This window comes from Pan paniscus, chromosome 8 (assembly GCF_029289425.2).
Source record: "Pan paniscus chromosome 8, NHGRI_mPanPan1-v2.0_pri, whole genome shotgun sequence".
NCBI classification, from domain to species: Eukaryota; Metazoa; Chordata; class Mammalia; order Primates; family Hominidae; genus Pan; species Pan paniscus.
This window is the reverse complement of record NC_073257.2, coordinates 84,348,680-84,366,514: the sequence shown is the minus strand read 5'-3', so window position 1 is coordinate 84,366,514 and position 17,835 is coordinate 84,348,680. Positions and strand designations below refer to the sequence as shown.

The 17,835-nt window shown below is 45.1% G+C and overlaps 1 protein-coding gene across 6 annotated transcripts in view; it reads left to right on the top strand.

Moving 5' to 3' along the window:
• ASCC1 (activating signal cointegrator 1 complex subunit 1) overlaps nucleotides 1–17,835 on the top strand; it is a 129,493-nt gene that overhangs the window by 2,709 nt on the left and 108,949 nt on the right. For 5 of the 6 annotated variants that reach the window (XM_034930769.3, XM_034930766.3, XM_063607723.1 and 2 more), the window contains exons 2-4: nucleotides 2,653–2,797; nucleotides 5,174–5,273; nucleotides 12,472–12,569. In XM_034930769.3, coding sequence (XP_034786660.2) covers nucleotides 2,653–2,797; nucleotides 5,174–5,273; nucleotides 12,472–12,569 — 343 coding nt within the window. Of the gene's footprint in view, nucleotides 1–22; nucleotides 205–2,652; nucleotides 2,798–5,173; nucleotides 5,274–12,471; nucleotides 12,570–17,835 lie in introns of those variants that run through there. The other variant, XM_034930768.2, reaches the window with a different exon arrangement.

Below are 17,835 nucleotides of genomic sequence, written 5' to 3'. Positions count from 1 at the left end.
CGGGGCGGAGACGCGAGGAGGGGAGCAGAGAACGCGCTCGCGTAGAGGAATTCCGGGTCCTGCTCCTCCTCGCCCTACCTTGGTTTACCTGCAGCCGCCTAGTCCTCTTCTCCTTCTCTTTGATGATTCAGGGCCTCGGCTTCCCTCACGATATTGCAGAAAGACACAGCTTTCCTCTTCCTCTCCAAACCACCTCGAAGCAGGGTTAAGTTGGTTATTCCTCTCTTTCCTTCCGAGCAGTCTCGTATCGCAGGGCCATGTAGGACAGGTAGATGCTGCATTTGCTGTCTCCGCGACAACTGCCTGTTCTTCCGGAGCTCGTGGTCTGAGGGCCCGACTTTCATCTTAGTCTGTTTTTGTGGGGAACATTTTTTTTTTTTTAAGCTTTTCCCTTGAAAGTCTTTTTTCGTTGAGAACTTTAGAGGCCTCGGGGAATAGGCCACTGGGTTGTGATGTCATCGAGTATTGCTAATGATGTGCCCTTTTCCTCCATCCATGTCGGTTTACCTTCTGTGTTGTTATTTCTAACGAAACCTCTTCTTGGTTCTGTAAGCGCACAACTCATCAATTATTATTTTATTTATTTTTTTGAGACGAAGTCTCGCTCTGTCGCCCAGGCTGGAGTGCAGTGGCGCGATCTCAGCTCACTGCAACCTCCGCCTCTCAGGCTTAAGCGATTCTCGTGCCTCAGCTTTCCCAGTAGTTGGGATTACAGGCGCCCGCCACCACACCCGGCTACTTTTTGTATTTTCAGTAGAGACAGGGTTTCATCATGTTGGCCTGGCTGGTCTCGAACTCCTGGCCTCAGATGATCCGCCTCGGCCTCCTAAAGTGCTGGGATTACAGACGTGAGCCACCGCGCCCGCGTTGGCTTGAACATTAGTGTATTTAGTAAGGATCAACTTGTTTTCTTTGGAACTTTTAAGTATTTTGGGCTTCAAGACTATCTAAGCTGTACATGGTAGGAATATTGGTTGAATTTAACCTCAGCTAGCCTGTAAGGAACCTTTGTTTCCTAAATTATTGATTCATTAAGTGATGTGACCAGAAGCTTGGCTTCGCAGTGAGCGATGTGCATTTTGTTGGGCAGTGGCCTGTGGAAATTGGATTCCCCCCTTCAGCAGTATGTTGGTCTGAGAACCATATTGGTTAAGTTGTTATTTTAACTGTGCTTTGACAGACAACTGGAACTGATTGTTTGGTATGAATTTCTAGCACCTCTAAAAGTACTTAGGGGCTTTTTTTTTTTCTGGATGGTTAAGTGTATTAAATATCCCTCATTGTCTTAATTATCTTGCTAGATAGAAAGAGTTTGCTGGGCGCAGTGGCTCACGCCTGTAATCCCAGCACTTTGGGAGACTGAGGCGGGTGGATCACCTGAGGCCAGGAGTTCCAGACCAGCCTGGCCAACATGACGAAACCCCATCTCTACTAAAAATACAAAAAATTAGCCGGGGGTGGTGGCAGGGGCCTGTAATTCCAGCAACTGGGAAGGCTGAGGCAGGAGAATCGCTTAAACCCGGGAGGCAGAGGTTGCAGTGAGCAGAGATTGTGTCATTGCACTCCAGCCTGGGCAACAAGAGCAATACACCGTCTCAAAAAAAAAAAAAAAAGAGATATTGTGCAAATGGTTAGATAACCACTGAAGTTTGCATTTTACTCATTAGGTTAAAGTAATAAAGAGACCTTTATTCTCTCTTTCAAAGCCATGGACAGGCTGTGTTTATATACAGGCATTTATAATGCCTTTTATTTTTAATCTCTCTTTTTTTTGTTGTTGTTGTTTTTTGAGAGACAGGGTTTCGCCATGTTGCCCAGGCTGGTTTCAAACTCTTGGGCTCAAGCAGTCCTCCTTCCTCAGCCTCCCAAAGTGCTGGGAGTACAGGTGTAAGCCACCATGCCTGGCCCTTTTCTCTTTCTCTTTCTCTTTTTTTTTTTTTAAGACGGAGTTGTGCTCTGTTGCCCAGGCTGGAGTGCAGTGGCGCGATCTTAGCTCACTGCAACTTCCGCCTCCTGGGTTCAAGAGATTCTCCTGCCTCAGCCTCCCGAGTAGCTGGGATTACAGGCACGTGCCACCATGCCTAGCTAATTTTTGTATTTTTAGTAGAGATGGGGTTTCACTATGTTGGTCAGGCTGGTCTTGAACTCCTGACCTTGTGATCTGCCTGCCTCGGCCTCCCAAAGTGCTGGGATTACAGGTGTGAGCCACCACACCTGGCCCTCTTTTTCTTTTTTTAGAGACGAGGTCTCACTATGTTCATAAGGCTGATCTTGAACTCCAGCCTCAACCAATCCTCCCACCTTGGCCTCCCAAAGTGCTGGGATTACAGATGTGAACCACTGCTCCCCTCCCTTCCTTCTTTTTTTTTTTTTTTTTTTTTTAAGAGTGTATGCCTTTTAATCATTTTTGGGGGGAGGGTGATAAATAGTTTACAAATTACTTTGCTGTCTAGAGTGAGCCAGTGTGGTAGAAAATGCAGCAATTAACCTAAACTGGTTTACAGATGGGAAATCCAATGGGAAATGGTGCTGCTTTTGTGTGGGAGATACTGTGAACTGATGCCCAATTCAGACCTGCATAATGGTTCAGACACTAGAGATAGGAGTTTTAATTCTCACTAAGAAAGGTAAGATGGTAATTATATTTTTCAGGGCATAATTGGAATATCATTTGGAGAAAGTGTCATGGAAGTTCTGCGTCCACAGCTTATAAGAATTGATGGCCGGAATTACAGGAAGAATCCAGTCCAAGAACAGACCTATCAACATGAAGAAGATGAAGAGGACTTCTATCAAGGTAATCCTAGTTGCTCTTTGGTCAGATAAGAAGTAAAATGTCCTGTGTATTGTAGGATCAATTTTTTGTTTGTTTTAATGTGTTTCTGTGTCAGCACTGAAATTTGAGATGTTTGGCCTCATATAGCTCCATTTATGTTCATGTCTAAGGGTACTGATGAGTTTGAGTTTAGCTGAAGTGTTTTTGGTTGCAATTTATAAGTTATTATGTTTCTTCTTTGTACAGAGGTTTAAATATCATAAAGAGAAATTTTAGTTGTTAATATTAGCCGTTAATATTCTATGACAAAATTAAGTTCCTTTGTAGAGTTGTAATTATTATTATTAATAATATTATTATTATTTGAGATGGAGTCTCGCTCTGTCACCTAGGCTGGAATGCAGTAATGTGATCTCCACTCACTGCAGCCTCCGCCTCCCAGGTTCAAGTGATTCTGGTGCCTCAGCCTCCTGAGTAGCTGGGATTACAGCCATGTGCCAGGATGCCCAGCTAATTTTTGTATTTTTAGTAGAGACAGGGTTTCACCATGTTGGCCAGGCTGGTCTCAAACTCCTGACCTCAAGTGATCCACCTGCCTTGGCCTCTCAAAGTGCTGGGATTACAGGCATGAGCTACTGCACTTGGCCCTAAAGTAATTATGTATAAATTTTTGAAATAAATGAACGTATGTATTTAGTCCATTGCCCAATAATGTTACCAAAATCCTCGGATGGTCATGTCCCTTTTGTAGAACATCGTGGTTTTTGCATGTAATCTACACACATCCTACTTTAAATCCTGTCTTATGATATGTATAATACCTAATACAATGCAAATGCTCTGTAAATAGTTGTGGTACTGTATTGCTTTTTATTTTTTATTTTATTTTTTATTTATTATTATTAATTTTTGAGACAGAGTTTTGCTCTTGTCACCCAGGCTGGAGTGCAGTGGCATGATCTGGGCTCTCTGCAACCTCTACCTCCCGGGTTCAAGCAATTCTCCTGCCTCAGCTTCCCCAGTAGCTGGGACTACAGGTGCCTGCCACCACACCTGGCTAATTTTTGTATTTTTAGTTGAGATAGTGATCTGGGCTCTCTGCAGCCTCTACCTCCCGGGTTCAAGCAATTCTCCTGCCTCAGCTTCCCCAGTAGCTGGGACTACAGGTGCCTGCCACCACACCTGGCTAATTTTTGTATTTTTAGTTGAGATAGTGTTTCACCATGCTGGCCAGGGTGGCCTCAAACTCCTGACTTCAGGTGATCCTCTTGCCTTGGCCTCCCAAAGTGCTGAGATTACAGGCATGAGCCACCATGACCGGCCTGTATTGTTGTTTAATTTTTATTATTTTTATTGCTGTATTGTTATTTTACTGACTTTTTTCCAAGTAATTTTTTTTTTTTTTGAGGCGGAGTCTCGCTTTGTCACCCAGGCTGGAGTGCAGTGGTGTGATCTCGGCTCACTGCAAGCTCTGCCTCCCGGATTCACGCCATTCTCCAGCCTCAGCCTCCTGAGTAGCTGGGACTACAGGTGCACACCACCATGCCCGGCTAATTTTTTGTATTTTTAGTAGAGACAGGGTTTTACTGTGATAGCCAGGATGCTGGGATTACAGGCATGAGCCACCGCGCCCAGCCGTAATTTTTTTTTTAAGAGACAAGCGCATTCTGGAGTGCAGTGGCACGACCTTGGTTGACTGCAGCCTCACCTCCCGGGCTCAAATGATTCTCCCACATCATCTTCCTGAGTAGTGGGGACTTACAGGCATGTACCATCATGCCCAGCTAATCTTTGTAGAGATGAGGGGGTTTTACTTTGTTGCCCAGGCTGGATTTTTTTTTCAAATATTTTCAATCTGCAGTTGGTTGAATCCACAGATGGAGAATCCCTGGATATGGAGGGCCAACTGTATATAGAAACCTTTGATAAAGTTTAGTTTATTAATCAGGCACAGTAAGAGATTAATAACAATAACTAACAAAATAGAACAATTATAACAATACATTGTAATAAAAGTGATGTGAATGTGGTCTCTCTGTCTCATATCCAGTATCTTATTGTAGTAATAGTTTTGGACAGCAGTTAACTGCAAGTAACTGAAACCTTGGAAAGCAAAACCACAGATAAGGGGGAACTACCGTATGCATATGCTACCTTCCCAGGGTTCCAAGACTGAAAGATTTAAAATAGTCATTATGTGTTTTTTTATGGTTTATTTCCTATAAGATCGGGTCAGAAGGAGTATCAGAGCAGTGTCATGGAATGTACAGTGTCCGGCTGTTCTTTATGCCTGTGTATTGCTTTTTTTAAACCTCAACAGCGGTTGACAGCTGAGGCGAAAGCTGTTGTCCATAGAGCAACATTGTTTCTGAGTGAGGTGTGATGGTTTCTGTGCAGGCTCCATGGAGTGTGCTGATGAGCCCTGTGATGCCTACGAGGTGGAGCAGACCCCACAAGGATTCCGGTCTACTTTGAGGGCCCCCAGCTTGCTCTATAAGTGAGTCATGTCCCCAACAGTTTCATGGGGAGACACTTCCAGGAAACTCAGCGGGAAGTGGACCCTTTGGTCTTCCATACTTATTGCAGTGCTTGATTACTAATGATAAAATAGTGTAGTGTTATGTCCTGAAATGTCAAAGGACTGATTACAGATTAATTTCATTGTTCCACATGTATCACTAAGCTGATTTTGCCTCTTGTGTTAGGCCATTCTTGTGTTGCTATAAAGAAATACCTGAGGCTGGGTAATTTATAAAGAAAAGAGGTTTCGGCCAGGTGCGGTGGCTCACGCCTGTAATCCCAGCACTTCGGGAGGCTGAGGCGGGTGGATCACCTGAAGTCAGAAGTTCAAGACCAGCCTGATCAACATGGCGAAACCCCGTCTCTACTAAATATACAAAAATTAGCCGGGTGTGGTGGCAGGCATCTGTAATCCCAGCTACTTGGGAGGCTGAGGCAGGACAATCACTTGAACCTGGGAGGCAGAGGTTGCAGTGAGCCGAGATTGTGCCATTGCACTGCAGCCTGGGCAACAAGAGTGAAACTTAGTCTTAAAAAAAAAAAAAAAAAGAAAAGAGGTTTCATTGGCTCATGACTCTACAGACAGTACAAGCATGGCACCAGCATCTGGGGAGGCCTCAGGGACCTTTTACTCTTGGCAGAAGCTGAAGTGGGAGCAGGCGTGTCACATGGTGAAAGCAGGAGCAAAAACGATGGGAGGTGAGATGCCACACACTTTTAAACAACCAGATCTTGTGTGAGCTCACTCATCGCCAAGGAGATGGTGCTAAGCCATCATGAGGGATCCACCCCCATGATCCAAACACCTGCCACCAGGCCCCACTTCCAACACTGAGGGTTACATTTCAACATGAGATTTGGCAGGGACACAGATCCAAACCACATAACATTTTATTTATTTTATTTTATTTATTTATTTATTTTGAGACAGAGTTTCGCTCTTTCACCTAGGCAGGAGTGCAATGGGACGATCTTGGCTCACTGCAACCTCCGCCCTCAGGGTTCAAGCCATCCTCCTGCTTCAGCCTCCTGAGTAGCTGGGATAATAGGTGCCCACCACCATGCCTGGCTAATTTTTGTATTTTTAGTAGAGATGGGGTTTCGCCATGTTGGCTAGGCTGGTCTCGAACTCCTGACCTCAGGTGATCCACCTGCCTCAGCTTCCCAAAGTGCCGGAATTATAGGTGTGAGCCACTGCACCCAGCCTATTTTTATTATTGTATTTTTGAGACAGGGTGTCGCACTGTTGCCAGGTTAGAGTGCAGTGGCACAATCTTGGCTCACTGCAGCCTTGACTGCCCAGGGTAAAGTGATCCTTTCACCTCAGCCTCCCAAGTAGCTGGAACCGGCACACACCACCAAGCCTGGCTAATTTTTTGAATTATTTGTAGAGATGGGGTTTTACTATGTTTCCCAGGCTGGTCTTGAACTCCTGGACAAAAGTGATCCTCCCACCTTGGTCTCCCAAAGTGTTGGGATGAGCCACTGTGCCCAACCACCATATCCCATATTACCTTTTAAATATCTTTTTTTTTTTTTTTTTAAAGACAGGGCTTTGCTTTGTTACCCAGGCTGCAGTGCAGTGGTGCGATCTCGGCTCACTGTAGCCTTGACTTCCTGGGCTCAAGTGGTCCTCCCACTTAAACCCCCCAAATAGCTGGGAGGTGTGTGCCACCATGCCTGGCTAATTTTTTGTATTTTTGGTAGAGACAGGTTTTCTCCATATTGCCCAGGCTGGTCTTGAACTCTGGAACTCAAGCAGTCCACCTGCCTTGGCCTCCCAGTGGGCTGGCATTACAAGTGTGTTAAATATCTTTTGAATCTACCAGCTGTCTGTATCTTCACTGCTACCTCTCTGTCTTTTCTGTGGATTACTTAAAATAGCCTGCTTATTGGTCTCTACACACACACACACACACACACACACACACACACACACACACACACTTTTTTTGAGATGGAGTCTTACTCTGTCACCCAGGCTGGTGTGCAGTGGCATGATCTTGGCTCACTGCAACCTCCTCCCCTTTGGTTCAAACAATTTTCTTGCATCAGCTTCCTGAGTAGCTGGAACTACAGGCCTGCACTACTACACCTGGCTAATTTTTGTATTTTTAGTAGAGGTGGGGTTTTACCATGTTGGCCAGGCTGGTCTCGACCTCCTGACCTCAGGTGATCCACCTGCCTCGGCCTCCCAAAGTGTTGGGATTACAGGCGTGAGCCACCGCACCCGGCCACAAATGTTTTCATTTCATCCACCTTGATAGCATTCTGAAACACCTATTAAAGATAAAATTCTCCTGGAATATGACCAAATCAGGCTCTAGTGACATTTTTTCCTAAGAAACATGATTTTAGAAAGTTGTGGCTCAGTTTCCTGGAAAAAAAAAAATCAGTGTAACAGGTCTTGGTGTGAATCTGCTGTTGCTAAGGTGTGTAAAAGTTCCTCTCATGATTCTGACTTGATAATCTTTTGATTTCTCTATATTCTAAGCACTCATTATGTGTCAAGTGACTTGCATGTTAAATTAGGTATTGGGTCTGATAAATCCTAATTAATAGGTAATATTTACTCGGAAGGCTGGGTGTGGTGGCTCATACCTGTAATCCCAGCACTTCGGGAGGCCAAGATGGGAGGATTGCTTGAGCCCATGAGTTGGAGACCACCCAGCTTGGGCAACATGGTGAGACCCTGTTTCTACAAAAAAAAATAAAAATTAAAAAAATAAATTAGCCAGGCGTGGTAGTGAGTGCTTGTAGTCTCAGCTACTTGGTAGGCTGAGGCAGGAGTATTGCTGGAGCCCAGAAGTTCAAGGTTACAGTGAGCTATGATTGTGCCTATGTAATTCCACCTGGGCAACAGAGCAATATCCTGTGTCAAAAAAAAAAAAAAATACTAAGATTTCTTTCTTGGGAATAATTTCTGTAGGCTTATTTGGATCAAGAAAGAAATTACCTGGCCAAACTAATTTATAATCAGAGCCTAATATTGTCAACACCTGTCCATGGGTTATGTCTCATGCTGTGGTTCTTAGCCTCAGGTGCACAGGAGAATCATCTGGGGAGCTTCTGAAAATCCCAGGGCTTGGGTGCACCCCAGACCAATTAAATCAGAGTCTGTGGGAGCAGGACCCAGGTATCACTATTTGAAGCCCCCCAGGTGATTCCAGTGTATAGCCAAGACTGAGAACCACTTGACCTGGTAGGAATTTCCTCTTATGTATTCAACCAAGGAGTCACCTTGTCACTGCTTATTTGTATTATTGTAGCAAATATTTTATTTATTTTATTATTTTGAGACGGAGTCTCACTCTGTTACTCGGGCTGGAGTGCAGTGGCACGATCTGGGCTCACTGCAATCTTTGCCTCCCTGGTTTAAGTGATTCTCCTGCTTCGGCCTCCCGAGTAGCTGGGACTACAGGCATGCGCCACCACGCCTGGCTAATTTTTTTGTGTTTTTGTTAGAGACGGGGTTTTGCCATGTTGGTCAGGCTGGTCTTGAACTCCTGACCTCAGGTGATCTGCCTGCCTCGCCTCCCAAAGTGCTGGGATTACGCATGAACCACTGTGTCTGGCCTATAGTGAGTATTTTAGATTTTCCATGTAAACCTCTTTTCTGTCCAGCTATACTTTTAACTGAAAAGGTGCCAGTATAGGTTTAATGAGGATAGCATATGTCATGCCGCACACCTGTTGACTTTGATGGGGATGGCACCATGTTAGAGAGGCTGGGGAAGAGACCCAGAGCCAGCAAATGAGACAGAGGATTTATTGAGGGGACTTGCATAAAGGGTGGTGCCGTGGTAGTGGGCTGGACAGAACTTCAACTGCTTGGAAAAAGCATACAGTTTATATAACATTTCCACTTAGCACCCTGCCCCTAGCAGCCATCACCTGGCAACCTTTATTTAATCCAAAACAAAGGGTCTCAATCCTCTGTATGGCCTGGGTTCCATAAACGGGTCAGGGATTCAGATGTTCCTCATAGATAAAGGAATGAATCTCTGGGTTGGAATGAATCCAAGCCGGATTCCGTAGTTTGGAACTCTGAACACATAATTCCTTTTAGATCATAGGGTGATTCTCAGGTAGGCTTAAGTTATTACTGTCAGGGTCCTTCTCCCGGTATGCTTAATCTACTAACGTTAGGGGCATCTGCTCTACAGCATGGACTGTATGGAGCTCTGTGCCACTTATTGGGAAGCTCTTTCATATATGATCACATTTAATCCTTACGACAACCTTATGACAAATAGGTATTATTCATTCCATTTTAATTTAATTTAATGTTTATTTTTTTTTGAGACGGGAGTTTCGCTCTTGTTGCCCAGGCTCGAGTGCAATGGCATGATCTCGGCTCACCACAACCTCTGCCTCTCAGGTTCAAGAGATTATCCTGCCTCAGCCTCCCGAGTAGCTGGGATTATAGGCATGCGCCACCGTGCCTGGCTAATTTTGTATTTTTAGTAGAGGTGGGGTTTCTCCATGTTGGTTAGGCTGGTTTCGAACTCCTGACCTCAGGTGATCCACCCACCTCAGCCTTCCAAAGCACAGGGATTACAGGCGTGAGCCACCATGCCTGGCCTCTTTTTTTTTTTTTGAGACAGAGTCTCGCTCTGTCACCCAGGCTGGAGTGGAATGGCACAATCTCAGCTCACTGCAACCTCTGCCTCCTGGGTCCAAGTGATTCTCCCGCCTCAGCCTCCCGAGTAACTGGGATTACAGGCATCTGCCACCATGCCTGGGTAATTTTTGTATTTTTAGTAGAGACGGTGTTTCACCACGTTGGCCAGGCTGGTCTTGAACTCCTGACCTCAGGTGATCCACCCACCTTGGCCTCCCTGGGATTACAGGCGTGAGACACCACCCCCAGCCAAATTTAATTTAATTTTATTTAGTTATTTTTTTGAGACGGAGTCTCCCTCTGTCGCCCAGGCTGGAATGCAGTGGTGCGATCTCTGCTCACTGCAACCCCTGTCTCCCAGGTTCAAGCAATTCTCCTGCTCAGCCTTCCAAGTAGCTGGGATTACAGGCGCCCGCCACCACACCCTGCTAATTTTTTTTTTTTTGAGATGGAGTTTCACTCGTGTCACCCAGGCTGGAGTGCAGTGGTGTGATCTTGGCTCACTGCAACCTCTGCCTCCTGAGTTCAAGCAATCTCCTGCCTCAGCCTCTCGAGTAGTTGGGATTACAGGTACCTGTCACCACGCCTGGCTAATTTTTGTATTTTTAGTGGAGATGGGGTTTTACCATGTTGGCCAGGCTGGCCTCGATCTCCTGACCTCAGGTGATCCCCCCCACCTCGGCCTCGCAAAGTGCTGGGATTACAGGTGTGAGCCACCGCACCCGGCATTGAGCCACCTTGCCTGGCTTTGCTAATTTTTGTATTTTTGGTAGAGACAGGGTTTTGCCATGTTGGCCAGGCTGGTCTTGAACTCCTGACCTCAAGTGATTTGCCCGCCTCTGCCTCCCAAATTATGGGATTACAGGCATGAGCCACTGCACCTGGCCTATTTTTATTTTTTTAGAGACAGGATCTCACTTTGTCACCCAGGCCAGAGTGCCACTGTGTGATCATAGCTCACCATAGCCTTGAACTCCTGGGCTTAAGGGATCCTTCTGCGTCAGCCTCTCACTTCATTTTGATAAGTGAAGAAGTAGGCTTACAGTGGTTATATGAATTCCAAGGTTTGTTTGATTCTAAAGCCTTTTAAACCTCAACCACTTTGCTTTCTTAGGTGCTGAAGCCTAGATTATTAATAGCACTTTGAACCACTGCTTTTTGTGATAGGCTTGTTCACTAGCCACATAGTAACAAACTGGAGCCTGACAGAAAGCACTCCTAATTGGTAAGGTGGGAAAACAAAGGCCTCACAGAGTTTGGTGCCCTACAATCTCTATCCCAACACACAGGAAAACCACTTGGAAGTTACAGACTTCCAATCTTCCTCTAAACATCTTATTTTTAAAAACTGGCTTACTATAATAGATCTTAAGGGAAGTAATTGGGCTTTCTTATCCCACGCAAAAACTAACAAATAGTTTTAGACATAGTCATCCGTAGAATTGGGTACTGTAATTGAAGTCATAGAGGTTAAAATAACGTTGATGACAAGGAGTTCTTAACTTGATAGCCCTGTGATGGCCTCTTAGTGCTTTATAGACTCTGAAATTTCTCTCTTGGGATTCGGTAGTCTCATTCACTTGAACACATCAAACGACTGTGGGTTCCAGAAGATAACTTTGGATTGTCAGAATATTTATACTTGGAAGTCCAGGCAAGTAATGTAAATGAGTCAATAAGTGATTTAAGTGGGAGTGATGGGGATTGTGAGCTCATGTCCCGTCTTCATGGGGTAGTCGAGAGTTGGCTGTAGCTCGCTGTTGCCATGAGTTCTCAGATATTCTAATTTTTCTATTGAAAAAAACTGAAAAAAAAATTTATTTTTTGAGACAGAGTCTCGTTCTTGTCGCCCAGGCTGGAGTATAGTGGTGCGATCTCAGCTTACTGCAACCGCCACCTCCCGGGTTCAAGTGATTCTCCTGCCTTAGCCTCCCAAGTAGCTGGGATTACAGGCACCCTGCTGTCACACCCAGTTAATTTTTGTATTTTCTTAGAGATGGGGTTTTGCCATGTTGGCCAGGCTGGTCTTGAACTCTTGACCTCGGGTGATCTGCCCACCTCAGCCTCCTGGAGTGCTGGGATTACAGGCATGAGCCACTGCCGCCAGCCTAAAATATTTTTTTAGAGACGGGGTCTTACTCTGTTGCCCAGGCTGGTCTCAAACTCCTGGTCTCAAGAAGTTCTCCCACCTCAGTCTTTTGAGTAGCAGGGATTACAGGTGTGAGCCACTGCACCTGCTGGCCAGCTTTTCTTTCACTTTATTGCAGACCCAGATTTTAAATCTAATTTTGAGAAGCAAACGGGTGTTGGGCATGGTTTTTCTATCTCTGCATTGAATTGGCTATAGGGCCAAAAACTCATCTTTGCCAATGACTTTACTACAGCATGTTCTAAAGCTAGATGACTTGTAATTTCTTCCACAAATATTGGGCTTTTACTGAACTACTTTTCTGTAAGGGAGTATCTCTTGTCACAAAGGATTTAAACATAATGAGGTTCTTTATTTTGGTACATTTTGACTTAATCTTCTTTTAATTACTTTATGTTACAGGCATATAGTTGGAAAGAGAGGGGACACTAGGAAGAAAATAGAAATGGAGACCAAAACTTCTATTAGCATTCCTAAACCTGGACAAGACGGGGAAATTGGTGAGACTCAGTAGATATAAGTTACATTTGAAGTCACTTTTGCATGTTTATGGAATAATGTAACCAACTGCAGTGTTTAGTAACTATGTTTTCTGTGGGGTTTTAGCTATGGGCTTTTTCTTTTTTTTTTTTTTTTTTGAGACGGAGTTTTGCCCTTGTTACCCAGGCTAGAGTGCAGTGGCGTGATCTCGGCTCACTGCAACCTCCGCCTCCCGGAATCAAGCGATTCTCCTGCCTCAGCCTCCCTAGTAGCTGGGATTACAGGCATGTGCCACCACACCCGGCTAATTTTGTATTTTTAGTGGAGGCGGGGTTTCTCCATGTTGGTCAGGCTGGTCTCGAACTCCTGACCTCAGGTGATCCTCCCCTCTCGGCCTCCCAAAGTGTTGGGATTATAGACGTGAGCCACCGTGCCCGGCCAGCTATGGGCGTCTTTATGGTTTATCAGTACCAGTCTCCCAAATGAGGAAAGATGGAATTATATAACCTTATCTTGATTGAGTACCTGGGCCTTAATTTTATACTTTATCATACCTTGATGGAATAAAGCTTCCAGATTTCACTGTGTATTAGGAGATTTCTTTTCATGCTTTGGTAACTTGAAATGGATTTGTGAATTGTTTCCAATTAGAATTAGAGAAAATCAATGAGATCAGTGAATATGAAATAAAGTTCAGCCTTTTCCATTGTGCTCTCAATTTTTTACCCTTGATTTTGTAGACTAGGAAGGAAATTATAAGAGTAATGATTAAAATAATATAACTTGGCTCAAATAACTGTTCTGATAAGGAAAAATAGTTTAGCAGTATAAATCAAGTTAGAAAGTGTCTGTACCAAGCCTCACTGTAAACCAAGGGCATAGGCTTTTGTTGTATGTACAATGGCTTTGAGTGAGGGGCATTGTTAGGACAAAACTGTAAACTCATTCTGGAAGGATGGAATTTTTTTTTTTTTTTTGAGACAGAGTCTTGCTGTGTTACCCAGGCTGGAGTGCTGAGGTGCAATCTCAGCTCACTGCAATCTCCGCTACCCAGGTTCAAGCGATTCTCCTGCCTCAGCCTCCCGAGTAGCTGGGACTACAGGTGTGTGCCACCAAACCCAGCTAATTTTTGTATTTTTTGGTAGAGACAGGGTTTCGCCATGTTGGCCAGGCTGGTCTCAAACTTCTGGCCTCAAGTGATCCACCCACCTTGGCCTTCTAAAGTGCTGGGATTACAGGCGTGAGCACCATGTCTGGCCGATGGAACTTTTTTAAAGTCAAAGAGTGCAGCAACCTCCAATAATTCATTAACCCATTTTCTTTTTCTTTTTTCATTTAAAAATTTTTATTTATTTTTTATCCAGACAGGATTTCACCATGTTGCCCAGGCTGATCTTGAATTTTTGGTCTCAAGTGATCTGCCTGCCTCAGCCTCCCAAGGTGCTGGAATTACAGGCATGAGACACCATGCCTGGCCTTTTAGTCCTTTATTTTATTTTATTTTATTTTTGGAGACAGAGTCTCTGTTGCCCAGGCTGGAGTGTAGTGGCATGATCACAGCTCAGTGCAGACTCTACCTCCTGGACTCAATCAATCCTCTCATCTCAGCCTTGCATAGCTGGGTCTACAGGAACACGCCACCACACCTGGCTAATTTATTTGTATTTTTTGTAGAGACAAGGTTTTGCCACATTGCTCAGGCTGGTCTCGAACTCCTGAGCTCAAGCGATCTGCCTGCCTTGGCCTCCCAAAGTGTTGGGGTTACAGGCAAGAGCATGTCGCCCAGGCTAGAGTTGATTGGCTCCATCATAGCTCACTGTAGCCTTGAACTCCTGGGCTCAAGCAATCCTTTTCCCTCAGCCTTCCAAGTAGCTGGGACTACAGGCGCTTAGCACCATGCCCAGCTAATTTTTAATACTTTTTGTAGAGATGGGGTCTTGCTATGTTGCCCAGGCTGGCCTTGAACTCCTGGGCTTGAGCGATCCTCCTTGGCCTCCCAAAGTGCTGGGATTATAGACAAGAGTCACTGCGTCTAGCCCCATTTTCCATAAATGTTCATAGATTGTATTGTTTTTGCATAAAAAATTATAAGTACTCTTTTTCATTTTATGTTATGTGAGAATAATCACCTTGACTGGGGACAGTGGCATATACCTGTACTTCCAGCACTGTGGGAGATTGAGGTGGGAGGATCACTTGAGCCCAGGAGCTCCAGGCTGCAGTGAACTGTGTCCATGCCACCACACTCCAGCCTGGGTGACAGAGCGAGACCCTGTCATACACACACACACAAAAGAATAATCACCTTGACAGCAGATAAGTAGCAATTGACTTTTTGGACAACAGTGCTGTCCAAAAGAGCTTTCTGTGTTGATGAGAATGTTCTATATCCATGCAGTGTAGCACAGGAGCCGCACGTGTCAGGTACTGGTCATGCGTATGACTTTGAGTACTTGAGATATTGCTAGTATGAAAGGAACTGAATTTTTTTTTTCTGAATTTTTACTTTTACTGAATTCTGATTAATTTAACTAACTAGCTGCATGTGGGCTCCCATATTGGCCAGTGCAGTGACACAGTTTTCTCTAGGTAATGTCAACAAACTCTAGCATTAGAACTTTTAACAGCATTTGGAAGGACTTTTATTAAAGTAAATATTCAGTTTATTAGAATTATAAGTGCAAAATTTTATTTTCCTTGAGTTTTAACATTCAAGTTACAAATACCAAGGTCATTTTATAATTGCATTAAAAGTTACTTCATCTATTTTTTTTTTTTTTTTGAGATGGAGTTTCGCTCTTGTTGCCCAGGCTGGAGTGCATTGGCACGATCTTGGCTTGGCGTAATCTTGGCTCAATGCAACCTCCACCTCCTGGTTTCAAGTGATTCTCCTGCCTCAGCCTACCAAGTAGTTGGGATTACAGACATGTGCCATCATGCCTGGCTACTTTTGTACTTTTAGTAGAGATGGGGTTTCTCCGTGTTGATCAGGCTGGTCTCGAACTGCCGACCTCAGGTGCAGCCAGCCTCAGCATCCCAAAGTGCTGGTATTACAGGTAGCCACTGCACCCAGCCCTAATTTTTTCTGATTATAAAATTAATACATGCTTTCAAAAAAGAGAAAGCTTGCAGAAATTATATATAAGGTATACATGGAAGTCTCTTATAATACGAACCCCAAACATAATTGCTATTAACACTTGTTATATGTTCCCCATTTTTTCTATTTGTGTAGTAAGTTATATAATATTTTTTATTGCAGTAAAATTATAACGTGGTGTAAATGTGGAGACCCTAGCCATTTTAATATACTAGATTCGTTCCAGAACTTATCCAGAAAAGGGTAGACAGGTTATAAAGACTCCATTTTAACTTAGCACAAATGTTGCAGTGTGAAAAACTAGTGTGTCAGGCTGGGCTTGGTGGCTCATGCCTGTAATCCCAACACTTTGGGAGGCCTAGGTGGGAGGATCACTTGAGCCCAGGTGTTCAAGGTCAGCCCGGGCAACATGGCAAAACCCCATCTCTACAAAAAAATACAAAAATTGGCTGGGTGTGGTGGCACATGCTTGTAGTCTCAGCTACTTGGGAGGCTGAGGTGGGAGGATCTTTTTATCTGGGAAAGTCGAGGCTACAGTGAGCCAATCGCACCAGTGCACTCCCGCCTGGGTGACAGAGCGAGACTGTCTCAAAACAAACAAAAAAACAGAAAACAAAGAAGAGAAAATAAAAACTAGGCAGGCGTGTTAGCTCATGCCGGGGTGGGCGGATCATGAGGTCAGGAGATCGAGACCATCCTGGCTAACACGGTGAAATCCCGTCTCTGCTAAAAATACAAAAAATTAGCCGGCCAGGCCCAGTGGCTCACGCCTGTAATCCCAGCACTTTGGGAGGCTGAGGAGGGCACATCACAAAGTCAGGAGTTTGAGACCAGCCTGACCAACATGGTGAAACCCTGTCTCTAGTAAAAATACAAAAATTAGCAGGGCATGGTGGTGCACACCTGTAATCCCAGCTACTCAGGAGGCTGAGGCAGGAGAGTTGCTTGAACCCGGGAGGCGGAGGTTGCAGTGAGCCGAGATCGTGCCACTGCACTCCAGCCTGGGTGACAGAGTGAGACTCTGTCTCAAAAAAAAAAAAAAAAAAAAAAAAAATTAGCTGGGTGTGATGGCACACACCCGTATTCCCAGCTACTCGGGAGGCTGAGGCAGGAGAATTGTTTGAACCTGGGAGATAGAGGTTGCAGTGAGCCGAGATCGTGCCACTGCACTCCAGCCTGGGCGACAGAGCAAGACTCCATCTCAAAAAATAAAAATAAACATACAAAATTAGCTGGGTGTGGTGGCTCACACCTGTAATCCTAGCATTTTGGGAGGCCAAGTTGGGTGGATCACAAGGTCAAGATTTTGAGACCAGCCTGGCCAACATGATGAAACCCTGTCTCTACTAAGAATACAAAAATTAGCCAGGTGTGGTGGCACGTGCCTGTAATCTCAGCTACTCAGGAGGCTGAGGCAGGAGAATCGCTTGAACCTGGGAGGCGGAGGTTGCAGTGAGCCGAGATTGTGCCACTGCACTGCAGCCTGGGTGACAGAGCAAGACTGTCTCGAAAATAAAATAAATAAACTGGCTTATTGATCTTGTAGAGAAGTAAAGTATATAGAAAAACCAAATGTATTGGTTAGAGTAAATTGAATTGTGATGTGAAGTCAAGTCTGCAGTTGCATTCGTGTGATATTTGCTGTGATTTACCCATTTCTTTTGTGTCTCCTAAATTAGAGAAATCAGAGGAGGAAATGATCTGGTAGCTTTTAATCCTCTAGACAAGGATCTGGTCTTGTCTGTTTTGAAATCTCAGGCAATGGAACATCAGAAGCTTCTCCACCTCCAACCACTGTAGAGACGGAGTTTCAGTAAATTGCCTAGGCTGTCTGGAACTCCTGGCCTCAGGCAATCCTCCTGCCTTGGCCTTTGCCCCAGAGTGCTGGGATTACAGGCATGAGCATGCCTTGCCTTCTTTCTTTCTTTTCTTTCTTTTCTTTCCTTCCCTTCCTTCCCTTCCCTTCCCTTTCCTCCCCTCCCCTCCCCTCGCATCTCCCCTCGCCTCCCCTCCCCCTCCCGTCCCCCTCCCGTCCCCCTCCCCTCCCCGTCCCCCTCCCCTCCCCCTCCCCCTCCCCTCCCCCCTCCCCCTCCCCTCCCCCCTCCCCCTCCCCTCCCCCCCTCCCCCTCCCCTCCCCCTCCCCTCCCCCTCCCCTCCCCTCCCCTCCCCTCCCCCTCCCCTCCCCT